This window comes from Pseudorca crassidens, chromosome 4 (assembly GCF_039906515.1).
Source record: "Pseudorca crassidens isolate mPseCra1 chromosome 4, mPseCra1.hap1, whole genome shotgun sequence".
Lineage (NCBI taxonomy): Eukaryota > Metazoa > Chordata > Mammalia > Artiodactyla > Delphinidae > Pseudorca > Pseudorca crassidens.
The window spans coordinates 22,081,563-22,109,388 of record NC_090299.1 but is presented as its reverse complement, the minus strand read 5'-3'; the positions used below and the strand labels follow the sequence as shown (position 1 = coordinate 22,109,388).

The window sequence follows — 27,826 nt, the reverse complement described above, 5'->3', positions numbered from 1 at the left end:
CACTTGGAGATATAAACTTTAAACCTGTTTCAGTCAGCATATTAATTATCATTTAAGACCTTAGCAAGAATTTGTGGGCATCTGTTAGAGATAAATTGAAATACATTTTATGCCAAATCAGAAATGAGCCTGGCTATGAAAACATTCTTCAAGAAGCACTGCTTACCTGGTTTTGGCCTCTTTGGACTCAGAATCTTAATTTTAATAGTCAAACAGGGATTCCCCTTGGTAGAAAATGTATATAAGATTATCTTAAAGTATTCTTAAATTTGAGATTGTATGATCATGATACATGGTTCATTGAGAACTATTAAATTCACGTTATAGAATGAAATCTAAACACAGTAGTATCATTTAGGGTCCTAGCAGGAAATAGGTGGCCTGTTCAAAGGAGTAATTAAAGATAATGTAATGCAGGGACTAAAGGCAGGCTCAAGTGAACCAACAAATGATAATGAAGCACCCAGAGATCAAGAGCAGGAAGCTATTATTACCCTTAGGCCTGAAGATGCAAAGAGATGGTGTGTGTTATTGGAATATAACAAGAGTTAAGGCATGGTAGAGGGACAGACGGACAAGAGCTCTAACTGTCTAGATCAAGGAGCAAAGCCATTGCCAAATCCTGGCCCAGCAGGTCTTGCAGGGAGAACACCTCCCTGACCTCTCATTTCCCTTGCTCTTTGATCTCTTACTGGGGATTCCCGTTGACCAAATCCAACCAGGAGTTGGCAGGCAAGGGAACTTGGTCACTGCAGTCTCTACAGGCCAATCCTCCCACTGCCATAAAGAGGCGCCAGGGAGGGTAGAGAATGGGCCTGGAAGGGCAGACGGATAATAACCAGCACAGCATTTTACCATAATCATAATTATACAGAATGTAAACCTCCAGGAATAACTGAATGTTATTCTTCACTAAGGACTGGTGGGAGCTCTGTTGCTATTCTACTCCTCTGAATTTCTCTTCTTCCAGGATCTGAAGGTTCTCTTCTAGGTTTTCAGTCATTTCTTGTCCCACTGAATCTGTGCTGGAATATGATGCAATCCTTATAGCAGGGCTGTTTCTGTTTTTTTGCAAAATAAGCCCTTTTTTTTCTTTCTTTTTTGCTAAAGTTTGCTTATTATCAAGTCCTGAATAGTTGATTTCAATGAAGGATTTCTCCCTCTGACGTAATTCTTAATATCCTGCTGCCTAATTTCCCCATTTTACTGGGATGGCTTTCGTCAGTTCTTTGAGCTGTACAGCTATCTCCTTAAATTGATTGTCCTGCCCTACATGTCCTTCTTACATTTGGTGTTCCATCCACCCTGGCAATGAGAAGGGCTTTTAAATTTTATTTTAATGGGAGAAGCCACTTTCTTATTGGATCAAGCTTCACAGTGTGAAATAATTATTTTTAACGTATAATCAGTTTAAACATCTGACTTCCTCCATTCTTCACTATTCTTTACTTCTGTTTTTCTAGTTCCTTCACCATAGATTTGATTTCCTTTTTTTCTGTTTACTTAAAATGCTATGAATTAAATGTTGACATTATGGTGTATAATAAATTGTGCGTAACGGGTGAAAAGTGTTTAAGATGGTCTTATAGGTTAACAGGTAAATTAAAACTCAGGGCTGCTTTTACAGTCTGAAGATCTATTTACCTCTCCCAAGTAGAAATTTCTCAGAGATAGTGGCGCGTTTTTTTATGTTATATAATTCTAACTGTTGCCTCCTTTTTCACCCCACTCAGATCAGAAGCCAGAGCAAAGCCTCCGGGTCTGGGCTCTGTGAGGGGGATGAAGTGGTTTCTATCAATGGCAGTCCTTGTGCAGACCTCACCCACCCAGAAGTCGTCAAGCTCATGGAGAGCATAACAGACTCTCTCCAAATGCTCGTCAAAAGGTAAGAAGATTCGTTGGAATGTATATTTTCTCCCGAAGCTACATGGGAAAGCTATAGCTCCTACTACCATAAAAATTGTTATTTATGGGGAAATAAGGGTGCTCCGTAGGTCAGTATAGTTAAACAGAAAAATCATAGTGTTTGAAAAATGGCAATTCTAATCAACTGAATTTTCTGGTTAATTGAGAATTAACTTGAAGATTTTGTTTCAAGAACTCTGTTGAAAATCTTAGGTATTTTAGACTACTTCCTTAGGAAGCTCAGTATATTGAATATAATACTTCTAGGTCAAGATGTTTTGGTGGGTCAGGATCACTAAATTAAAATTCCTAGATTCCTAGATTAATTTAAAATGTTTAAATGTCACAATGTTATACTGTATAATATTTATTTGAATAGAAAGAGGATGCCTAGGAGAAGGAAAAGAACCAAGAAACCCTTAAAAGCAGTCCAATTTCTGTTTGCCAGAAAAACCAGTATTTGGATATGGGCAAAAGCTGATGGTTAGTTTTTGGACTATCAATGCAAATCACTTGTCAATTTGATCTCTCCAAATTACCCTCCTCACCTAATTGCTTAAAAATGCAGAAGTAAACTTTAAACATAAAAACAAAAGAAAACAATGAGGGTAATCACAAAAAACTATAGCATCAACATTTTTACCATGTGCAAATAGCAGTATAGTCCACATTAACTTTGCAAATGAGGCCCTGACCATGGCATTATAATGAATCCACAAAGGAACACTCTGGCTTCCTAGAGAGCAGCCTTCAGAAAGACAAGAGAAGGACTTTTCACACAGAATTTCAAAACCTTCTAGGTTTTGCCTTAACTCTGCAGAAAGACTACGTACAGCATTACCCCTCTGATAATCATTCAATATGATTCCATTTCTATACAAATGTGAACTCACTTTGGCCAAAATTTTGTGAAAATAAAAGAAATCTAGCATTTGTCTCAGAATCTTCCATCTAAATATTTACCCTTCAAGCCCAGTGTTTAAGCCCCTGGGATCCTACTTATTTATAAAGCTGACATTTGCTTTTAAAAGGGATCTAACAGTAATGTTGCCAAGTGTAGTCACAGGGTTGGCCATTATTATGCATCAATCTCTGAGGTATCTGAAGTGTTCAATCACATCCAAAATGGGAGAAAAACCTTTTCTAACTTATTCCCTTGTAGTGTCTTTGCTGATTTAATGAGGCCAGTCTCTTCAGAACACACTTGTAGTCTGAGACATCCCCTACTAGTTTTTGTTTTGATTATGATTGACTACCATTGGGAAAGTCCTTGATGGTTTAAAGTTGAGTCTTAGGTACCTATTTACTTTCAGAAATAAATAGACTCGTTCTCTGCTACTTTTAAGAACTGGAATCATGATTATTATTTTTCCTTTTAAAAAATAAATAAATAATTGACGAGATTCAAAATGGAATCTCAAATTAAAATCAGCCCAAAGGTAATCATCATCATCATCATCATCATCATCATCACCACCACCACCACCACCACCACCACCACTACCAATCTGGGTAACTGAACATTGTTTCCTGGAATTAAATATTTCTCTCACTCATGTAACTGTTGTCTATCCCTAGAGGACAAGCGATTTACTTTTCCTGGACTATTGCCCAGAGATAGCTGGGTCAGACTACCTTAAAAAAATCCTCCTTTAACATTGTCTCTATTACGGTAAATTTCATTTAAATGATTATATATATATACCCATATAATTATGACACATAAATTGTGGAATTGAGTACCTATGTGCCCTGAATGGAAATGAGCATGTTAAGGTATAAAGCTTTAACCTCTAGTTCTTTTATGATTTTTATTCATGTACAGCTATCCATTTTACCTTGGCTACCAATAAATGTTAACATTTATCTGACCCATTTGCCTGTATTACAGGGTGTAAGGCTGGAACGAATTCAAACTTTTCTCTTCTCAGCTTCATAACTGATTGCTAACATAATTCAAAGTGATTTAATCTACTTCCATCTCAAGGCCTTCCTAAATTAAAACTCTCTGGCCTTTTGGTACCCTCAAATTCAGTTGCATACAGTGTATTCATCATTTCCTATAAAAGGAAGATCTAATTTGCTTTCAACATGTTTAAAAAATACTATATTATAATTTTTTTTTGGTATTACCAGGAAGCTTTACAGATTATTTGCATAGAGAAAGCTGCATTTCATTTGACTGTTAGTTTGTGTTTTGTTTATTTTTGTTTTGCTAAATGCAGTCAAAAGCAAAGTTAGGAGTAATTATTTTGAATATTAGTCTTAAATTTTAAATTTAAATTTAAATTTTAAATTCAAAGGTAAATTCCCTTGAGTAGAATAGAAGTAGGGGCTCACTCCCTTCAGTTGATGACCCTGCATTAGTTAGGGTACATTTTGTGGGAAGAAGAAAGGGGCCAAGATAGGCGCTGCTGCTTCTTTAAAAAACTTACAAATGTAAGAAATGAAGGCATCTCCTACAGCTGTTCTATGAATGATGCTTCTCTTCTAAAAGCAGCTAGAGTTTAAATTAGAGTTTTAGCAAGAAGTTGTTTAACCCTTAACTGACACTGCTTCTTGCAAACCCAAATTTGCAAAACTATCTGGGAATGGTAAAGGTCAAAATCAAAGGACTGTGGTGAACAGCTGTGGGCTCCTTAGCTGAGAGATTAAGGAACAGTTTGACTTCAGAGATCCTATAAGGAAAATGCTCCAAGAGAGCAAGTTCAAGTAGAGAAGGGGAGACATCTCAGATTATAAATACTCCATGACTCAATGATTCATTGCCGCATGGAAAGGATTTCTCTTTACACAAGAGTACTGGGCTGGGGTCCACTTATTACAAAACACATGCTCATTGGAGCTTAAAAAAACAGCTTCTATTTCATTCCTTTCAAGAAAGCACAGCCTCTAAAAGAATTACTTGAGTTATCTGTATATTAATATTGCTCTGAAGCTGCTGAATATGTTTATGAGACTTTATAATGTCCAGACCTAAACTTAGTCAATAAGACATTAAAATGCTTTGTCATATTATAACAAGCATGGTTATTTGAAAACACCCCAATAATTATAGATGAAGGGCATCCATGTAGCTATAACTTGTGCTTTGAAAAAAATAAAAGCTGAATTTAGGATGGATTTCCGTTTCATAACCTTTTGTGAGCATTTTTGCTTTGCTTTAAAAGACAAGATTATTTGGAAGATCTTTAAATAATAATATAAACATGTTGCTAATTTCTGTTTTCAAATATGTTGCAGTTGACATTTAAGAGGAAATATTTTTACTGTATCCTGTATTAGACATCATAAAAGTGTCAGGAAGTTCTTTGGCAGGTGTAACACACTCTGATTTAACTGTCTGGACTGATTTTTCTGTGTGCAGACCATCCAGTGGAATAAGTGAGACTTTGAACTCTGAAACTGAAAACAAAAACCACGAGCGTCTCATCCATGAAGGGTACGTGGAAAGTACCACCCTACAGATTCGACCAGCCACAAAGAGCCAGTACAGGGAGTTCTACATCGCCCAGGTCAAGAGTGGAGCTCCCCTAGCTGAGGACCAAGCAAGTGGTGCTGGTTTTTCTGGGAGCATAAAAGAAGAAACAGGCCTGGCTCCTCACACGTATGACTCTAAAAGTGGACGCTTACCAGAGGAGGTTATCTTAAGGGAGAAGGCAGAAGCGGGGCGGCCAGGCACTGTGGTTGAGCTACAACTGTCCCTTTCACAAGAGAGACACAAGCGCACGAGTGCCCCTGTAGTGGCTCTCCTGGGAACTGAAAAATCTGAGCCTCCTGACCAAGATCCTAATTTACAGCATGACGGGATCGTCCACATAAATTCTGTCCCCACTAATGAGAAAGGGGAGCCTTGTCTGAGGTCCAGCAAGATAATCCAGATCTCCAGTGGCCAAGAGTTGAGAGTGATCCAGGGAAGTGAAGCAGGAGACACCGGGCTGCCCCGAGTGGAAGTGATCTTCGACTGCTCTGATAGGCAGAAGACGGAAGGGAGCAGGCTTCAGGCAGGAAAGGGGTGTGTGGATTCTCCAGTGGAAGGAGGGCAGTCAGAAGCACCTCCTTCTCTGGTATCCTTTGCAGTCTCATCAGAAGGCACAGAGCAGGGAGAAGATCCACGCTCAGAAAGGGATCACAGCAGACCTCACAAGCACAGAGCACGCCACGCACGTAAGTCCTGCCCTGGGGGCCACTGCTGGGCTGTTGGAAGGGGCTTGGGAGATAGGGTATTTTGCTCCTGCTTTGCCTGCATGAATTTCTTTTTCTTTTTTTTGGTAAGATTTTCTTACGTCTCTCATTGGCTTTTTTTTTTTTAATTTATTAATGCACAAAATAACAAACATGAAATTGTGGAAAATACCAATTTCTGAACTGGAAGTAATAAGTTTGAACTTTGTAGTAGATTTAAATGTTTTTAATGCATTTTGTTTTATTCCCAAAGACACAGGAACTGTTAAAGAAAATAATACTGTTAATGTGCCTTTTTGATTTGTCTCAGAATATTGTGATTATTTCATGTTAAAATAGCATCTGAGGGTATCTGAAGTCATGTGGATGCTGAGTTTAACTGTCAAAAACTGTTGAGTCTGCTGCTGAGAGGTGTCTTTAAAATACAGTCTCCACCACTGATATTAAAAGCAGATCCTCGTTTTGAAAAAAAATCATTGTGCAGCATGATGATGCTTGCAGAAGTGAGTTTGACGGACAAGGACATGTGGAATACTAAGCAGTTACATGATCCTCTCCGTTTTGTAAGTCTTCACTAGACCGCAAAGCGTTTCATCTACCTTCTAGACACAAAAGTCAATCCCCAGGGCCATGTGCAGGCATTTAAATGTCCCCCAACACAAAATATATTTTAAAGTCAAGGCTTTTTACAGTGTTTTGTTTTACCCAGGGGAGCGATTACAGATTGGAGAATGAAGATAAGAATGGCAGTTAGGTTTTATGATTTTTGCTATTTTCTTTCATGTGCTTTTTAGAAACAAATTTGGAATTTCATTTGAGGAAGTAAAAACTGACTGTCAAAGGCACTTGAATGTACGAATGATACACAAAAGTAATGATCTTGGTTATTCAAAGTATATTAAGTCTCCTAACTATTGTTATTCCTTTTAAAGCGTATTTTTAGCATAACCATTTGTAGTTGAATTGGCAAGTGATGTTAATCATTCCTTATACTTTAAGCATCTGAATGCATCTTCACATTTATAGCATATTAAACAAGTGCATTAAGGCAGCACTCACACATATTTTACATGTTGGCAGTGAAGTTAGCAACAACTGTGACTGTCAATTTAATAGTAAGTTGTATAACACTAGTCAAAAAAGGAATTACATTTAGGAATGACCACACTTTTTACTATATTCTCTAAATAAAATTTGATTACCAGTGAATATCTGTAATTTTGTTATAAAACTATTCTGATTCTATTTTATTTTTGAAAAAGTAACCATTAAGTCTGATTTTTTCCAGTGAAAAATAGAGCTGATTTCCAATCAAAAAAATATTCAAAAAGATTTTCTGAAATTTCCATTTAACTATTTTGAGGAACTCAAAAATTATTTGTGAACCATGCTCATTTATCATGGAACACATGATTATAATTAGCTGGTACTATAAATTAATTTGCCACCAATTTATTTTTTATAACAATAAAATTAAAAATTGAAATATAGCTTTTTGTTATTTTAAAACTGTCAAGTTCTCATTTTACATGACTTAATTTCCGCATCAGTTTTTACCCACAGTTATAAGGGTCACTAGTAATATAATTTAAAAATTTCCCCAAGATTTACACTTATTCTTGCTGCAACTAAAGTAGTATTATATTTCCAAGATGGTAATACATTTACAAACAAATTTATCTAGACAACTTTGTAGCTAAAATTTCTTAAATGTATTCACAATAATCTTGTATTCTGAATTATTATTAATTATTGATTCGGTACCTTCAATTATTATTCATTCAGTTTTTTGACTTTATATTAATTTAGTAGCTGTGAATGCAAAGACTTTGGGAGAATGGCAAAGTAAAAAAAAAAGAAACAGAAAACTTAAATATTTAAACTTATTACATTGAAACATTTAGGTAAACAATATTTTCTTGTTTCCCCCTCCCACTTTTTAAAAATGCTTGGAAATGTTTTATATCAACATTTTATTTTTTAAATATGGAAATGCAAGGTATGTCCTAACTTGTTTTCAGAAAATATTATGTCCTTAAATTCTTTCCTTTGTAATTTTAATTACATCCGACTAACTGACATTTATTTTCCAGTGTTTATTGTTAAAGTGTAAGGAGCCATACAGAAACAAATTATGAAACATATATTCTAACCAACATATATAAAAAGTATTTACAGGAAAAAATGAAATGGCATATTATATATATACAAATTATATCTGTATTATACCATCATGTATATCATTACAGAAGTATACATTTTGAAAGAAATAAGAAAGAGAAATGAGTTGGATTGTTTCAAAATTCAGTACCCAACTGTAAACATGTTTTTTCTGCATTCATTTTCCCCCGGGAGAGTTGATTTCTGGGTTGCCATGGAGTCTTCCTTGAACTCGCCAACTCAGTATAATTTTTGTATTTTCCCTAGGGCTCAGGAGGAGTGAAAGCCTATCAGAAAAGCAGGTGAAAGAAGCAAAATCTAAATGCAAAAGCATTGCGCTCCTTCTGACAGATGCCCCCAACCCCAACTCCAAGGGGGTGTTGATGTTTAAGAAGCGCCGTCGGAGGGCCAGGAAATACACCCTAGTCAGTTACGGGACTGGTGAACTTGATCGAGAGGCAGAGGAGGAGGAGGAAGAAGGCGACAAAGAGGATACATGTGAAGTAGCATTTCTGGGTGCAAGCGAATCCGAGGTGGAGGAAGAGTTGTTGTCTGACACTGACGACAACACACAAGTTGTGAACTTTGACTGGGATTCTGGACTAGTGGACATTGAAAAGAAACTGAGCAGAGGGGACAAGATGGAGATGTTGCCAGACACCACAGGCAAGGGGGCCCTCATGTTTGCTAAGAGGAGGGAGAGAATGGATCAGATCACAGCCCAAAAAGAGGAGGAGAGGGTGAGTGGAATGCCAAGCAGAGAACCAGATGCTGCCCAGATGGATGGCCTGAGAACCATGATATCTTACCAAAGGAAGGAAGAAGAATCGGTGAGAGTGCAGAGATCTGCGAGCAAAAGCTACATCGAGGTGAGCCATGGCCTTGGCCATGTGCCCCAACAGAATGGCTTCACTGGGTTGTCCGAGACAGCAGAGGCTCAGAGGATGATCCCTATGAATAGAACGGCCAAACCCTTCCCAGGGTCCGTGAACCAGCCAGCAACCCCATTCTCTCCAACGCGAAACATGACCAGTCCCATTGCTGACTTTCCTGCGCCTCCACCTTATTCTGCAGTCACACCCCCACCTGAAACCTTCTCCAGAGCAGTGTCAAGTCCGACAGCTGGCCCAGCACAGCTCCCTCCGTGGCCCCAGCCTGGCCCATGGTCCCAGCCAGCCTTTTACGATTCATCTGAACAAATAGCTTCCCGGGATGAAAGGATCGCGGTGCCAGCAAAAAGAACAGGAATATTGCAGGAGGCCAAAAGGAGAAGCACGACAAAACCCATGTTCACTTTTAAAGAGCCCAAAGTAAGCCCAAATCCTGAACTCTTGTCACTTCTTCAAAATTCGGAAGGCAAAAAGGGCACTGGGGCAGGAGGAGATTCCGGACCAGAAGAAGACTACCTCAGTTTAGGAGCAGAGGCTTGTAATTTCATGCAAAGCCCCACTGCAAAACAAAAGACCCCACCTCCTGTCGCTCCAAAGCCTTCTGTCAAGTCCTCATCCTCCCAACCAGTAACTCCAGTTTCTCCAGTCTGGTCGCCAGGAGTGGCTCCAGCCCAACCTCCTGCCTTCCCCACATCCAACCCATCACATGGCACCGTTGTTTCCTCCATCAAAATAGCGCAGCCTTCTTACCCTACTGCCCGGCCTGCTAGTGCTCTGAGCCTGGCTGGTCCCTTCAAAGGACCACAAGCATCGGTAGCCAGTCTGAACTACACTCCCAAACCATCAGCTCCCACACCAACGGTAAACACTGCTCATACTGGCGCAATGGGACCATCCAATGAGCTTCCAGGAATGAGTGGGAAAGGAGCCCAGCTCTTTGCTAAAAGGCAGTCGAGGATGAAAAAGTACGTGGTAGATTCAGACACCGTGCAGGCCCATGCTGCCCGTGCTCAGTCTCCCACTCCATCTCTCCCGGCCGGCTGGAAGTACTCCTCCAATGTCCGAGCACCTCCTCCTGTGGCCTACAATCCCATCCACTCCCCCTCCTACCCACTGGCTGCTGTCAAGTCCCAGCCATCAGCCCCACAGGCCTCCAAATCAAGCAAGAAAAAGGGCAAGAAACCCCTTAATGCTTTGGATGTCATGAAGCACCAACCTTATCAGTTAAATGCATCCTTGTTTACTTTCCAACCTCCAGATGCAAAGGATGGCCTCCCTGCAAAGTCATCAGTCAAGGTCAGTTCACTCCCAGCCATGAAGCAAGCTATTCCTCCTCGGCCAGTGAATGCTGGCTCGCCCACTAATGTGCAGGCCTCGTCTGTGTACTCAGTGCCAGCCTATAGCTCTCAGCCTTCCTTCTTTGCCGAGGCCACCTCACCAGTAAGCGCCTCCCCAGTGCCCGTGGCCATTCCCACCTCTCCAAAGCAAGAATCAGCCTCGACATCTTACTTTGTGGCACCAAGGCCGAAGTTCTCAGCAAAGAAAAGTGGTGTCACAGTTCAGGTGTGGAAACCATCTGTTGCGGAAGAGTAATCTTGTAGCTGAAGCTGAGTGTCCACTTTGCTTGAAACGAATTGTTTGCAGTGTTACTTGAGTCCCTGAGAATGCCTAGCAAGTCCTCAACTTAATTTCAGATGTCACCTCCCAATCTGGGTCCAAGGAGAATATTTTTAATGAGTCAAAAATCTAACTCAGATTGACTTAAAACATATTTATCTTCTTTGCACACTTAAAAAGTCTGGGAGCACCCCTAAATAGACATGGGCCATTATATTAAGTAAGCAGATCCTTAGGGTTTATGCTTTAGCCACAAAAAAGCAGTGATCAGTGTTATCAACATTAGGACACAGTCTTTATGTAACATAACAGCTGTGTTCCTACAGTGAAAAGGTTCAAATGTAGTGAAAACATAGCATGTATTGACTGACATTTCCTTTTTAAGTAGTGCTTTATCTCTATTACTAGTATTAAAGGATAAGAAATTTATCGAGGACAGGGATCAGCTCTGGTCTGTCAGCCTCAGCCACCTGTTTGATGTTGCAGAGAAGGTACCTTGGGGACTGTTGGAATGTACATAGTTTAGTAAGGTAGGTAAGAAAGAGGGGATTAATAATTACAGAGTACTTATTATGTACTAGGCTCCTTGCCAGATGTTTTACATATATTAGCTCATTTCAGAAGACTTCTTTAAAGTAAACTGGATGGGTAAGAAGGATAATTATCCTTAGAGATTGATTCCCATCCTCTCTCCCCAGTTACCTAAGAAATTGAGTACATCTCCAATTGCCCATGAAGGCATAAGTTTGTTTTCCTCGCTGAGGCAAGTGGTAGAGTACAGTAAAATGGAGTAACATATAAAAAGGTGAGCAGGCTGCAGCTAAAGGTACATATGGCTATTGTTTTCCTTTGGGAATCACATGATTGGGGCATGAAGGGTTACTGATTCCAGGGGCTGATTGTGAAGCACAAGTAATCCCATGTGTGTGGAGGCCGTAGGGTGAGAACTCACAATTATTAGCATCATTTCTGAGTGACGTCACAGATTTTTTTTTCTTGTGTTTGTTTTGCTTTCTGACGACTGCTTCTCCCACTGTTCCTTGCAATTCTATTCCTGCACCTTCACTTTATTATTTATATTTGATGGACCAGGAGGATTCAGACAAGGTTACCTTTAAATTTGGATTGGTCATATGCCATGCCATCATCCAGCTGGCTCTGAAGTTAATAATGTTACTGACAGTAAACCTGAAGAACTTTCTCATATCTATTTTAAGTCCAAGTCCGACCAACCATGGAAAATATTCAACATGAATTAATGTAGAGAACCACAAAGCAATTTTTTTTTTTTTTGCGGTACGCAGGCCTCTCACTGTTGTGGCCTCTCCCGTTGCGGAGCACAGGCTCTGGATGCGCAGGCTCAGCGGCCATGGCTCACGGGCCCAGCCGCTCCGCGGCATGTGGGATCATCCCGGACCAGGGCACGAACCCGTGTCCCCTGCATCAGCAGGCGGACTCTCAGCCACTGCGCCACCAGGGAAGCCCCACAAAGCATTTTTGACAGCTCCAAGGAAAACCATCTACTCGATACAAGAGACATGTCTAGAGACCTCTCATAAAAGCTTGCCTGGTGTGAGGGTACATGGTACCATTTTAATCCTCTGAAAATATCTGTATTCCTGTTCTTTTTCTGCTGTCACTGTCAATCTGCTATATTTTCACTACCCTATTAAAATATTACTTTCTTCTTTAATCTGTTCAATGTATTAAAAAAAAAAATACTTCCCTGTATGAGCTGCTCTGACCTAAGTCATTTCTCTGATATTTCTCTTATATTGCTTCCCAAACATCTGAATTTCTTTTCTGTGAACATTTCCATTTCTCTGTACATTGTAAAACTGCAAGTTGTAGGTATTTGTATGACATAACACAGAGGAGAATTAAGTCAGCTACAGAACAATGGGGCTTATTCTTCTGCTTTTTCTCTGGAAAATCTTCCATTGCTTTTGGTGGCAATTTATGTAGAGGTTAGAACCACAGGATGTAGCTTGGCCTCTTATTTGCCTTTTTGGGAAATCAATTAGGAAGATTCATACAGGATAAAGGAAAAAGCAATCTATCCATTATATAAGGCTATTGTTTGTATTACTTGTTCTTTGCAAAGGAAGTCTGTTGAATGCTGTGCGTTTTGCATTCTTTTCTAATAGAACAACCAAAAAAGGCATCTTAAGGTGAGGCAGGAAAGGAGATCGTTTTTGTAACTTTGCATTCTTAACATAGCATTTAAAGAACGGCATGAATTAGAGGGAAGAAAATGGAACACAAAGTAGTCAATTTGAGATCACTGGTTCAACAGTAGCCTAGAATGGTAATGACCCACAAGTATTTACAGTTGTCCAGTGGTTTGTGGTATATAGGAATGAGAAGTGTTTGGGGTCCATTTCCTGTTGGACAGGTGGCCATCTTATCAGAGCCACTGTTTGGAGCTGATGACTAAAGACACAACTAACATGACTGAGACGTCATGGGGTTCCCAAAAAGCTTCTAAGAAGCATGTCAGGCATGCACTAAAAGCATCCACAGCTTCGACTGGGAGCTGGTAGCACAGATCTCATCTGGAACCATACAGTTCCAAATTGTGGAAAAAGCATGGGAATCCTCCAAAATTGTATCCACAGCAGAGTCTAACCTCACCCTGAGAGCTGGGGGCTGGGAGGGAGAAGGACTGAGCTAGCTCCCTGGAGAAGGAGGGATTTATTTGCCTCTTCTCCCCAGCCGGGGAGCCCCGTGGGAGCTTGCAAGCAGAATAAGCTGGGTGTACCACCTTTCAGGTTGGAGTTCTGGAAATGATGTCAGTGCAGCAGGTGGGAGACTTAGGACTCATGACCTCAGCTTCCCTCCTACTGGGCACCCTTTGAATTTGGGGTGTTGGCTTTGTTGTGGTGGCAGATATTCGGATTGGTTGCTTGGCTAGTTTGAGGGTATGGGGAGGCAGTTTTTGTTTAGTTTAGGACCTTGCCTTTATCTTTGTCCTTTGTTAGCTTAATTTCTAGGTACAGCACCCCACCCATGAAGTCCAGTTGTTATCGTCAACACAATAGCAATGATCATTTACTGAGTGCTTGCGTTATGATTAGGTGCCTTATATACATTATCCTAAGGAATCCACTGCATGGTTAACAGGCATTGGAATATAAAATAAAATGTAATCACAGTCACTCACTTACTGCAGGACCTTATGCAAATTTCTTTCTACCAGTGTCCCCTTAGTGATGTCTCAAACCTCTCTTCCTGGAATGTTGTGCCATAGTGAATGTGAACAACACTAGATATACTAGGAAGAAAGGTGCTATGTAAATGTAAGTATACATATTCCTCTCAGTCTTATAGGAGGGCAGATTGAATCACAGAACTGGTAAGATTGAGAATCTGAGCACTGCCGCTTTGATCTTAGAACAGTTACAGTCTTATTTCTAACATTTCAATAATAAACACATTCTGCTTTGAGAGAGGAAAATCACACTGTTTCTGCATTTTGACTATTCATTGATAGTATAAAGCATACATTTTTAGGAATATGTTTTATAAGACACATTGGGGCTGTCATTCTAGAACATGTAAAATTTTGTACTTCAAAATATATCTAGCACGATTGTTAATGATTACATGTACCTCATTTAATCTTCACAAGAAGCAACTCATTTTAACCACAGGAAAACTGACTGAGTTACAGTAGTTCTTGAGAGTAAGCCAGGATTCTTTAACTCTTCTAGATAGTGCTGACCCCTTTCAAAAAGTGGGTTTCATAGGGCAACTGAGTATTATCACACAGTTGAATTCTAGCCTGGCCACAAGAGTCACATCTGAGATGTCAAGAACAAATAATCTGCATTTAAAGGGAGTGGACTAAGTGATGTGGGGCCATTGTTTTGTTTACAGTTACTAGCTTAAAAAATTTTGAAGGCTCTTTGCTGCTGACAGGCATATCAAACATTCAGAATGCAGCACTTTCACAGACGTTTCTTGAGAGCACAAGACACATGGCTGTTAGTGTCTGAGTTTGGATTTAATCTTTCAAACAGAAGTCCCTTGCTGTGTATCATTTCATCCAGTTACAAATTTGAGAACCTGCAAGCACCCAAATTCAAAGAGTGAATTCCTGAAATCCATTGCTATTTTATGAGTCATCACTGGCCTGGCAGGAAGGGTATTTGAAGTCATGATCATCAAAAAGAAGTGATTGTTTTCTGAAAAGCTAAACGCTTAAAATGCTTCCAGAGGGAAGCAGTGGGCTGTGTTCTCATTCCCTCCTAAAATCACAGTTGTTGAGTTTGTTTTAAAAATTGTTAAAAGTTCATGAGAAAAATATGTAAATTCTAAGAGCCAACATTATATTCCCAGAAGCACTGACCCTTGCTGGTCTCATATCCCCGTATCACTGGACTCTGGGGGACACAAAGACTCGTGTAACACTTCAGTGCCACTGAGTTTGTCAACAAGTATTCTGGGAAAAAGCAGAAATGAATTCTTCTCTAGACTTCCCACCAGGATTGGCCAAAGGCCATAAAGCAAGCTAGTAAATTCCCACAGGACCCAAACACCAGGCAAAATTGCTAAAAGAGGCCAGTCTGAGTTTAAAAAAAGGAAAAAAATTACAGGCCATCCTGTGGAGCATCAGACCAATAAAAACCAGGAGCCCCCAAATCAGACTATTCTTTCCTTGATGTTATCAGGTACAGCCAATTTCTTAAATTAAAAAAAAAAAATTTAATGTTTCTATGGTATGTATATTTGTACACTAAATTACCATTTGGCACTTGGAAATCATAGACCTCACTACTCAGAAGCAATTGAGTGAAGAGAAATTTAATTTTAAAATATCAAATCCTGTCAGATTCCTGATTTTATCAGAACTATGCCAGCTAATAAAGTATTTCTCAAGTACAAAAAAAAGTTAGACTTCTACAGGGTCCTATAGTTTAAATAATTGTTTGTTATTGATACACAGAATTTCTTAAATTTTCATTTTTTGGTTCTAAATGTAAAGTTCCTCACGTGTATCTCTGTTTACACCTCATTCTTGACACGTTTTTCTAAATTATGTGTGTGTTATGACTGGTAAGATATACATTCAGGGTCCTAATAAAAATAATTACAAGGACCTACTTTCCAGCCTACCCTTCTTCCTCTACCTGATAATAATAATAGTATTTAAAATAATAACATTCCAATATACCATGGAGGAATCCTGCTTTCACAGCCCCTACTTCTTGAGCTCCTTGATAATTATTAATGGTTGTTCATGGAAAACAAACAAACAAACATAGACTTGCAATTAGCTCTAAGTTGAAAAGAAATGCACATTTTAGGTATAAACTGAGAAATTTTTTCTTCTTGCAAGTAAATATCAAAAAAGAAAAGTGTTTTTTTTTTGTTCTTCAGGAGACATTTTAGAAGTCAGGGAGGCTCTTTGGTATCTTTATTTAGTGGAATGATCTGTTTTCAAGAACACCCAAAGGCCCTGAGTCAAGATTACGGTCTCAGTTAGGATGACATGGGTGGGGATGGAAGCTGTGGCAGCCATTTAAACAAGCTCATGAGGTCTAAGAAAAAGACAGAAGGTAGGGTGGGGGGGTTGATGTATTAAGTTTCTACTAAAAGCCGGGAACAATGTTAATACTTTACATAAATTATAACAATAACTAACACTAACTGAGCACAAACTCTGGGCCCTGAATTGTGCCAAGTATCTTCATAGATTCTTTTTTTTCTTTAAATGGATATATAATTGACATATAACATCACATTAGTTTCAGGTGTACAATAATGATTTGATACTAGTATATACTGCAAATTGATCATCACAATAGATCTAATTAACATCACACATAGTTACAAATTTCTTTTTCTTGTGATAAGAACTTTTAAGATCTACTCTCTTAGCAACTTTCAAATATACAATACAGTATTGTTAACTATAGTCACCATGCTGTACATTACATCCCCAGAACTTATTTCTGATAACCTCAAGTTTGTACCTTTAACCACCTTCACCCATTTTGCCCACCCACACCTCCACCCCTCTGGCAACCACCATAGATTATCTTTTTTAATCAGTAGTCCTTATGAGATAGGTACCATCATAATCCTCAGTGTATAGATTATAGATGGGATTCTGAGGCACAAAGAGGCTGAATATCTTGCCCAAGATCACATAGCGTTAAGTAGTGGACCCTGGATTTGGTCTGGACCTACACCCTTAACCAATTACACTGTGATCTCATTTACTCCTCAGAATTACCCTGAACATGAAGGTATTATTATTATTTCCATTTCGTAGACAAGGTATCTGAAGCCCAGAGAGGCTAACCAACTTGTCCAGCAATCACTAAGCTTATAAAGTAGTGGGCTGGGGTTGGACTTACATACTTATCTGACATCCAAGTCCAGGCTCTCCCTTCAGTACCACAAGATTTCCATAGTCTCATTAGACCCCAGAATCCCACTCCCTGAGACCTGTTAATTATGTGTTCAGCAAACCATCCACCAAGAGCCTACTCTACATATGCTTAATGGATGGCTTTGACCACTTGAGAGACATTAGAAAGGACCCTACTATCATAAGATTGCTCATAAAATCAGATGCTATGATAATATGTTGGAAGTGAAAACCAGTCTCTGAAAAATAAGCATCTGTTTTATAAGTAGAAATGATGGATTTGACAGTGATTTTGTATGAGTTCCCAAAATTCTTTCACTTATATCAGGGTGAAAAGGTGATATTCATGGGCTGGGGGCGGTGAGGAATGTCATTAAAAAAAAATAAAGCAAAATCAAAGGCTCTACATAAAAGGAAGTACTCCCCTTGGCTTCATGCCTTTCCCACTAAAAGTAATTCAGGGAACTTGCTTATCATAGTGAATCAGCACCCAGCTTGGTTTGCTACTAAACCAATAATAACTTGAGACATTTCAACAGGAATAAGTCTACACAGAATAATGCTGAGAGAATCACAGTTTTCAGTGTTTCAAAATATATCAAAAAAGCAGTCGTCACTGGAATCTTAGAGTTCCATGAAGTGTCTCCTGGCTGAGCTAGCATTCATCCTGGATATGGATGAGGCAGCAAACCCTTCCTGCTGCAATGTCCTCAATGGAAGGTTTCTCAACAGGTATTTCTGTTGAAAAGTTCCCAGAGAGGACATTTTTATACCTTATGTTTTTTCCAGTAGTTTTTTGTTTTGTTCTGTTTGCTTTAAACTATGTCTCATTGTCATTTTGGAAACATCTCCTAAAGAACTACTGTAATGGATTCTAAATGTGGGTATGAACATTCTCGTCACTAACTTCAAGGAGAGAAGATGTGAACTTCTGAGTTAATTGTAAAAAACCCTCATTATATTTGCAGATCTTTACTGCCTTAATTTAAAACCATAGATCCACTAATACAGTGATAATTACGAGGACTTACTATATGCTAGGTGCCATTCTAAAGACAACAAATTTTAACTTTTTTAGTCATCACAAAATGACTAGTGTATGAAGAAGGTACTATTATCATTCTACTTTACAGATGAGAAAATACAGTAAAGAAAAGTTAAGAAACTTGTCTAAAGTGATGAGGCTAAGACTCAAGACCCAACAGTCAGACTCCAGAGCTATTCTCTAATCACAAGGCTACATTACCTCACTTGATCACAAGACAAAGGTCACATATGAAAGGAATTGCCCATCAGAGGTGATGAGCTATACCTGTCTCAGGAATAACTCAAAAGTTACTTTATACCTTCCAAATCAAAGAAAGAAATGTTGAAAAAACTTCTTAGAGTTTGGTAGACCCAAATAATAGACACTTGTGAACAGGTACAAGGGGAGGGAGAAAGGTGTCGTTTTTATTTCTACCAGCCTATTTGCTTATAACTCAAATGGTAGGGGGAAGTCTAACATTTTGCTAGTTCCATTGAGTGAATACCCATGATGTGTTTGACTAAATTCCTCAAACACCCACTTCAAGCCATCATATATTACTACAGCTGTGCTAATTTACACCAAGTAAATTAAGGAAAAAAAGAATAGTGATGAGAAATTCCTCAAATTTTAGTAACAATAATGCAGAAAAATGTTCCTGCAAATATTTAAATTAAAAAATAAATAAATTAAAGCAATGATTTGATTTAGGGGAAGCATAAGGTAACCATTTTTTAAATGAAATTCACCTATGATTACGTGAGATAATGCACATAAACACCAAGTATACAGAGACAATATTTTGTAGTGGGTAAGCGTGTGGACTTGGGCCAAAATGCCTGTAGCTGAATCCCAGGCTGCCTCTTGCTTGTTGGGAGACATTAGGCAAACGATTCAGCCTCTCTGTGTCTCAGTACCCTCTGCTATGTAATGGAGAAAATAATAGGTGTACCTCACGATTTGTGAAGATTAAACAAACCAATATGTGCAATGGGTATAAAACAGTGCTGGTGCATAGAAAGCATTCAACATATGTTAGCTTTTAATATGCTTATAAAGGGTACTCAATAAACAATAGCTACTATTTCATAAACTACCAAGGAGGGAAACACACACAATGATTTAAAAAGTTCTTTTGTTTTCTCTGTTAATATGAATCCCAGTTTAAGGGATCTAAGAGAACTAAAATAGAAAAAGCGGCAGCAGTGTCTGTATAAATCTCATATTGACATGAAGAATAATATATCCCCAGGAGTCTTTTACTGAGACATCTTTTTTTCTTCTCTACTGTTTTCTTTTTACTGAAGTTTTATTTTTCTATATTCCTCTGTATTCAGCCTATTTGTCAATTTTTTTCTCTTTTGTCTTCATCTATTGTACTAGCATTGTTGTAGTGGTATACAAAGATGAGACCAGGATTCAAAAAGACTGGTACAGTATTTTTTTAAAAAGAAACTTAATATCAGCTTTGAGACTCACTATAAAGGGACTGTGATAAATTCAAAGTACCAATATTAAAGAAAATAAGTGTGGTGTATTTAGCAATATAGAGAGAATTCTTAGGGGAAATGCTTGTAAATGAAATATATTCTCAAAATAGAATAGCTGGTATCCTGAGCAAGGTTCTAGTAGGACAGTTGAAGCTTAACTAGGCCTATCACACAGAAAGTGGAACAGTTGGCAACCCAATCCCCGAAGCTACCCCAATTCAGGCCTGCAACAGTTGGGGCTCTGAGAGAACCTGGCTGGCCTCTGACGATGCAGCAGGCAGCTGTTCTTATCCCTCCTCCTCAACACTGTCCCAGGATGAAGGGTCAGCAACCTGGTCTTTTTAGAGTAATTGATCCCCTTGCCTGAGAAGCGTGATCAGTTTCCAAAACCAGAAAGAGTGAAACCTCGGTCTGAACAGAGCAAACTCCCAGCTCACAGCGCAAGTGATGAAAAACAATTCTCAGAAGCTGAATGACTGATGTAGGGAGGAACTTAAAATTCCAGCTGCCTTTCAAACACAGGGAATTTTTGTGGGTTTTCTGGTACTTCTAGAATTCTTCTGAGTCAGAAGCAGAAGTTAGGATGATCTTGAAGAGAGAAAAATCACAACAAGATGAGATTCTGAAAACTTCATCTCAATCTAAAATTGCTTTAGTTTCAAATACAGTTAAATTGACTTAGTTAAGTTTTCCTTTTGTGGCGTTTAATTACACTTTTTCTTAAAAAGTAAAAAACAACTAGGTTTCTTTCTTACATGGCATTAGTTCTTTTTTCTGCTAGCATATCTCAGTTTGATAAAGAAGTATTCACAAAACCATCCTCTAGAGCTAAAAATCACTAAGGAATTGGCTGGACTGATATAAATAAAATGATAACTTAAAGTATCATACCAACCCTTTCACAGTTGGAAGTTTCTGTCTTGTTTTAATCACACTCAGAATTTATTGATGGTCTGGCCCACTGGACTACTTGTTAATGCTTATCAGATGGTGCCACTTATAATCCTTCATATAAACTCAATATGGGCTAAATAGATTTTGAATTCTACATTATGAAATGTCCAGCAAAATGTCACAATTCATTTCAGGTGGTATTACTGAAATTAAGAGCAAAACAAAATATATCTCTTAGAACTTTTAATTTTAGTTTTTCACTTCAGTTCACCAACTATTTCCTTTATATCCAGTGTTTTAGTGTGAGCAAACTATTGCCTTCACAGTATTATTATTATTTTTTTGACTTCACAGTATTCTAATATGCAGTTTTCCAACTTTTGTTCCCAGGGAAAAATTAAGATTCCCCTCGCCCCAGGGAAATTATGATTTTAGTAGCCCCTGGATGGGGCCCAGGAATTTGTTTTTGTAACATATACCCCAGGTGATTCTGATGGTAATGGGCTGTGAACCTCACTTTGAAAACCAGTTTTCTGACACACAAAACACTGAAATCAACTTTATTCTTTAAAACCCATCAATAGTTTTCTAGTTCATTCAGTCCGGGACAGCCAGACTTGTAAACGGCACCTGAGTTCAAATGCTCTTGATGCCTTGTCTGAAGGGAACAGGCCCTGAAGTGCTGATCTTGACAGCTTTATTCTAAAAGCCCAGGAGGTGGCAGCAAACTCTCCTCCCGCTCAGAGAGTGCTTCACAGGCAACCATTCTAAAGTGTGTTGCAAATAATTTGCTTTGAACAGTCTTTTAAATTTGTTTTTTAAATAGAAGAATAAAGAGGGCCTTGAGATGTGATTTTATCTAACCCCCTGCTTCTAATCAAGTCTGAGAATAAATATTTCTAGGAATAGAATGATACAATTTTATCATCTAGAGAAGCGACTGTACAAAGTTCCCTGGCTGATTTTTCTTATCTCTGGGCAAAGGGATTGTATGACTTCCCTTGGCCGTAGGGCAGTAGAGTCTCTTATCTCCAATCAAAAATGTTCTTACTAATAACTGAAATCTCTCTGGCAGTAATCAAAACATTCTTATTTTGGGATCTAGACTAAAGGAGAATTTTGAAGCACTTTGAATGCTAATTAGCTTTTTAAAATGGAAACAAGTATGATTGTAAAATCTCCAAAACTAAAAAGAAGTTTGTGCGCTTTATGGATCACAGGGAAAGATCCCAATATTTTTGTTTAACCTTAACATTAAGACAATCAGATTGTGTGCTGGATTGACAAAATGCAGTCAGTCAAGAGGCTGCTTAAACATTAGAAGAGTGAACAGAACAAAGGGACAGGTAGGCCCAATGAGTAGCAGCTTTGATCCTAACAGGAGTATTGTTTTCAGGCCTTTGACGCACTAAAGTTTATTTCTAAAACAAAAAGGATGGTGATGTGTCTGGAAGTTCTGTAACATGAGATATATGCTTGTACATTTACCAGTGGGAGGAGAAAAGACTAAAAAGGAGGTAGGAGAGCTGGATATTTGAGGAATTTTGGTATGGATGAGAGAGTAAAGATCTCCATTGTGAAAAAGAAAAACAGGACTAGTGAATGGAAGTTACAAAACAGTAAATTTCAGTTTAACTTAAGAAAACTTCAAAAACTTGTGGGGAAGGAATGGAGAAGGAACTAACTAACATATGTGTTAGACATATAAAATGTGTTAAGGGTCTTAATCCATGTATTTAATTTTCACAATGACCTTATTTGGTGGAAATTATCTTCATTTTTTTTTAATTGATAAGGAAATTGAAGCTCAGAGAGCTTAAGAAAATTGCCCAAAGTCACCCAGCCAGCAAGGTGGTAGACTCACCAGCTGAATCCAAGTCTATCTGTTTTCATAGCCTGTGCTTTTTCCATTGCAATGCCTATCAGGGGTGTTATAAAAGGAACTCCTATACCTCATGGAAGCTTGATTGCAGGATCTCTAAAATGCCTTCCATCTCTAAGATTTTATAATTCTCTATATAAATAGCTCCTTAAAAACATTTGGGTTTTAAGTGTTGTGAGTATTTTGATGCAGTTCAATGCTTTTTAAAAACCAAGGTCAGTTTAAAACACGACAAGACAAAATTTGTTTGTTCCTTACCACTTTAATTCCAGAATATTTGAAGAAAAAATCTTAAAGACATCATTTTTCTAATGAGACAAAAAGCAGAGCTTAGGAGGTTAGAGAATAATCTTTCTTTCCTTGAAGCCCTGACCAGAAGATTTGCTTTGGTTCCAGCGTCTGTAAAGTGTGACTATAATTCCTCCTGTCTATTCTCGACACACGCAGATACTTCCTGAGAATGGAGAGCATTCTGAAACTCAGAGACACCTCTAGTCCTAGGGCAGCCATTAGGCACACTGGAGTAAAGTAAGAAAAGGGCTTGCAATTCTGTAAAGCAGAACTTCTGCTATTCTTTGCTTATCATTTCACCTGAATCACTAGATCTCCATCCTTTGCTCTTAAAATGCATTTTAAGAGCAAATGCATTTTCCATTTTATGAAATTACGTCAAACATATTATGCATTCATACAAAAAGCACTTTTTTACAAAGAACCATTTAGTATTTACCTTCTTTGCTTTCACTATTCAACCTCTGTTTTGTTGTCTTTTTTTTTTTTTTTTTCCCAAACTTCTGTGATATTCTACCTACCCCTGTCAACCACGGGCAAAGTGAATATCCTGTTTTGTGAATGGTGCATAGATGTTTAATTATCAGTGTATCATGGGGATGCATTGCATTGTCAGACTTCATTTTGTCTCATCTAGACTTCATTTTTTTTGCAAAAAATGTACTGGTCTAGACAACTAGTTGTAACATCAGAGTTGGATTTCATCTGGGACTATCTGACCCACAGTGAGAAATTGTAAGAATTGCTCCCCCTACCCACACCTCCTTCAGGCTCTTTAAATGAAGGAATTGGGAGATAAATTTCCTCCCAGCTAAAACACACAAAAGCTCTAGCCTAGGTCACTAGCATATGTGATTCCAGGTGGTCAATCATCGCTGACCTATTAATTATATTTTAAAAGGGACTTATCCCCATTAGATTTACCAATATTGAGAGACGCAAGAATAAGGACAAGAATGGAATGGGAAAACAACGATCAACTGGAAAATCTGAATATCACTATCAGAAAGTGTCTCATAATATTTGCAAAACAGATCAAAACAGATTTGATAGGAACTTTTTGACTGGTATAAGTAAGGAATCTTTTTACAAACAGATAAGCTCTGGACATTTTTTTTCCATCCCTTCCCCAGCATTTTTCTTTTCTTTAATGGATAGTTGCTTAAGAACTTCAAACATACATCTTACTGAAGGATCTCTTCTCTTCTCTCAATCTCAAATGTATATTTATGATGGCCTAAACATGTTAATACCTCCAGAAGAATTTACCTTTTATATTAGGCTAAGACTATACAACCAAAGTGGCTTAGAGGGTTGATGAAGTGTTAGTTAGTTCATAAGGCTTTTGTTAATTCGTCTATGCATTTGTATGAATCAATACTGAATGTGAAACAATTGTTTAGCAAGTGGATAGTCAATAGCTACCTAACATCATATCAAAATGAAGGCGAACTTGGTAATGAGGAGTGGTCAGGGAAATAATAAGGAATGAGATCTTTTGAATAAATGAGTGGCCCACATAGAAAAATTTGCTGTAGTATTAATATGCAATATTATGTCTAGATAATTACATACTGCCATTTTATAAGTGCATTAAGAAAGCTATGCCAATAGGAAAAGCTGTAATAACTAATGTCAAGGGCAAAATTAAATATTTGCTCTCTAGGGGTTCCCTGGTGGCGCATAATTGAGAGTCCGCCTGCCGATGCAGGGGACACGGGTTCGTGCCCTGGTCTGGGAAGATCCCACATGCAGCAGAGCGGCTAGGCCCGTGAGCCATGGCCACTGAGCCTGCACGTCCGGAGCCTGTGCTCCGCAATGGGAGAGGCCACAACAGTGAGAGGCCCACGTACAGCAAAAAAAAAAAAAAAAAATTTGCTTTCTAATTTTGAAAGTTTGATAAGTAGACAAGCATCCTAATACCTTAGGAGACATCCCCTTGAACCATTAATGGAACTACATTTATACCTGGGATTAGTATCTTCAAGTAAAGTAAATGCTTCCTAATTTTGAAGAAATGTACCTGGGGCACTTCTGATAAAAGATGTTTCCATATTTCCCATTTGCATTTGAAAAGCACACCATCAGGACTATCACTGTACACTCTGCTTTAATCTATTTTACCCCTTAGTGGTCTTTTTTTTTTAGTTGTTTATTTTTGGATAGTTTTCGGTCTTCGTTGCTGTGCATGGGCTTTCTCTAGTTGCGGCTAGTGGGGGCCACTCTGTTGCGGTGCGCGGGCTTCTCATTGCGGTGGCTTCTCCTGTTGCAGAGCACGTGCTCTAGGGCACGTGGGCTTCAGTAGTTGTGATGCGCAGACTCAGTAGTTGTGGCTCGTGGGCTCTAGAGGGCAGGATCAGTAGTTGTGGCGCACGGGCTTAATTGCTCCATGGAATGTGGGATCTTCCTGGACTAGGGCTTGAACCCTTGTCCCCTGAATTGGCAGGCGGATTCTTAACCACTGCGTCACCAGGGAAGCCCCCCTTAGTGGTCTTTTATCTCTTCATTTGAAAAACCACCATTCACTTGAAACTCCCACTTACTTTATGGCGTTCTTGTGTCTCTAAAATGAACTGACATATATGAAATTATTGTGTAAATTCCCTCAAACTAGAAAGTTATCATTAAATAAAATGTACCATTTGTTCCAGAGAGATATGGTAAGGCAATTAAGCAAAATTTTTATCTATTCTGCACTTAAGGAAACAAGTTGGTGATTTCCCAGATGAAGAGTTATATTTTTATTATTCCTAATTTTAAACATCACTCTGGAGCCATGTTTTTGACAAAGGAAACATAAATATGATTTGGCACTAAATCTTAAACTTCTGTACCACTTTTTTTTTTTTTTTTAGATTCCTATATATGCGTTAGCGTATGGTATTTGTTTTTCTCTCTGGCAGGAATAAAGATGTAGACATAGAGAATGGACTCAAGGACATGGGGTGGGAGGGGGAAGCTGGGGCGAGTTGAGAGTAGCATCAACATATATACACTACCACATGTAAAATAGATAGCTAGTGGGAAGCAGCAGTATAGCACAGGGAGATCAGCTCGGTGCTCTGCAATGACCTAGAGGGGTGGGATAGGGAGGATGGGAGGGAGGCTAAAGAGGGAGGGGATATGGGGACATATGTATGCATATGGCTGATTCACTTTATGGTACAACAGAAACTAACACAGTATAAATATTGAAAAAAAATCTTAAACTTTCCAAGAACAGTAGGTTAAACATTTTCCCCAAGGCCCAGGATATGAATCAAAGGATCTATTTAATAAGCTTAAAAACGTAATGGATAGAAGAACAGTTACAAAGATCAAGTACGTTGTTTTCTTCATGCTGTATCCTCTGCATCCTTATGAAATAATGTCACGTGTTGTGTAGTTGTTGATGTGTCTGTCGCTACCATTAACCAGCTTGGATTTCCTGTTTTTTAAAAATGTTATAAGGAATTGTAACAGTAGGATTGCCTAAAAAGCTGCCTGTAGGAAATTTGGAGAATGTTATCATGCAGAGGGCCCGAGCAAGGTTGTTCTATAGCACCCACACATGTCTTAAGAATTGTTCTTAATACCTTAACTGATAAAATTTTCCTCTGAGAAAGCCATTCTAGTTGGGAAATGAGTTTGCTTAAGGGATATTAGCTCCACTTCAAATAGCAGGCACATAAGCTATAAAAAATATCTCTTATCCCTACTTTCCTTCTAGGGACAAATGCACATTCATGGTAACTTTTCTTTTTGTGAATGAGGGAGGGAGGAGATGGTTGCCTGGATTTGTTTCAGGAAAGAAGGTGTTTAGAATATTATGGACAGCTAAAGCTATATTCACATAGTTAAACCATTTTAAATGTTTTTTTAAAATTAATTTATTTTATTTTTGGCTGCGTTGGGTCCCCGCTGCTGCGCACGGGCCCCCTCCAGCTGCAGCGAGTGGGGGCCGCTCCCCGCTGCGGCGCACGGGCCTCTCACTGCGGTGGCCCCTCCTGCTGCAGAGCACGGGCTCCAGGTGCGCGGGCCCCAGCAGCTGTGGCCTGCGGGCTCAGTTGCTCCGCGGCATGTGGGATCCTCCCGGACCAGGTCTCGAACCCGTGTCCCCCGCACTGGCATGCGGCTCCCAACCACTGCGCCACTAGGGAAACCCTTAAATGGGTTTTATAATTTATCATAAATATAATTCTAATTAGGGATATAGTATAAGTATTAATTTTATACTAATACACATGACTCTCTTTTATGAAGTGCTCTCTATATGCCAGGCACTGATAATTTTTCTCTACAAAACCTTCTACAAGGTCAAAAATTCACTTATTTCATACAGGATCAGCATCCTTTATTTATTGTGAAATTCTCTATAGAAACTGATGAGAGCTGAACTTTTGCTATTATTCATTCTTTTCAATAGTGCGAAATCTATATAACTTTTACTGTTTAAATCTTCTGAGGAGAGAAAACTTCTTTTCAGAAAATATTTTGAAATGTGTTTAAAAGATTTTATTTTTATGTTCAAACCGAATTAGACTTTTATAAAAATGCACTTAAGTAAGGCTTTTCCCCAAGAATTATAAAAAATTAAAATGGCAATTCCAGCTACTTAAATATAATACAGTCTATATTAATAGGAGTATTTTCACAGATTATAATTTTGAGAGTGACATACTTCTTTTCTGAGGATAGAGGAAAATGAGAGGGTAAAAATTGCTGCTGTAGTAATTTTTTTCCACTAACATATATAATGCCTTAAAACACATTACTCAGATAAAATTTTATTATCTATGGCCTTAATTCCTCAATTTCCCTTTACAAAAATGAGCTGTGTAACTTCAGGTAAATCACCTAATTTCTATGCCTCAGTTTCCTTATTTGCAGAAATTGGGGATTATATATTTGCAGAAATTGGGGATTGTTGGGGGGATTAAATGAGTTAATAGATAAAATGCTTAAAACTGTGACTAGTACATAGTAAAAATTCTGTACACTTTAGTTATTGTTATCATTGCTTCTAAGATGAAAGGGACCACAGAAGTATAAGTGTAGATTCCTGCCTAACATCAGTCTTCATGACCTTAAATTAATGTGGTTATTTTTATTCTTCTATAACAGAAG

The 27,826-nt window shown here is 38.5% G+C and overlaps 1 protein-coding gene across 4 annotated transcripts in view; it reads left to right on the top strand.

Annotated features, from left to right (window-relative positions):
- Positions 1-27,826, top strand: part of SYNPO2 (synaptopodin 2) — a 171,855-nt gene that overhangs the window by 130,665 nt on the left and 13,364 nt on the right. For 3 of the 4 annotated variants that reach the window (XM_067735185.1, XM_067735184.1, XM_067735183.1), the window contains exons 2-4: positions 1,734-1,885; positions 5,273-6,072; positions 8,518-10,703. In XM_067735185.1, the coding sequence (XP_067591286.1) occupies positions 1,734-1,885; positions 5,273-6,072; positions 8,518-10,703 (3,138 nt within the window). The remainder of the gene's footprint in view (positions 1-1,733; positions 1,886-5,272; positions 6,073-8,517; positions 10,704-27,826) is intronic. The other variant, XM_067735186.1, reaches the window with a different exon arrangement.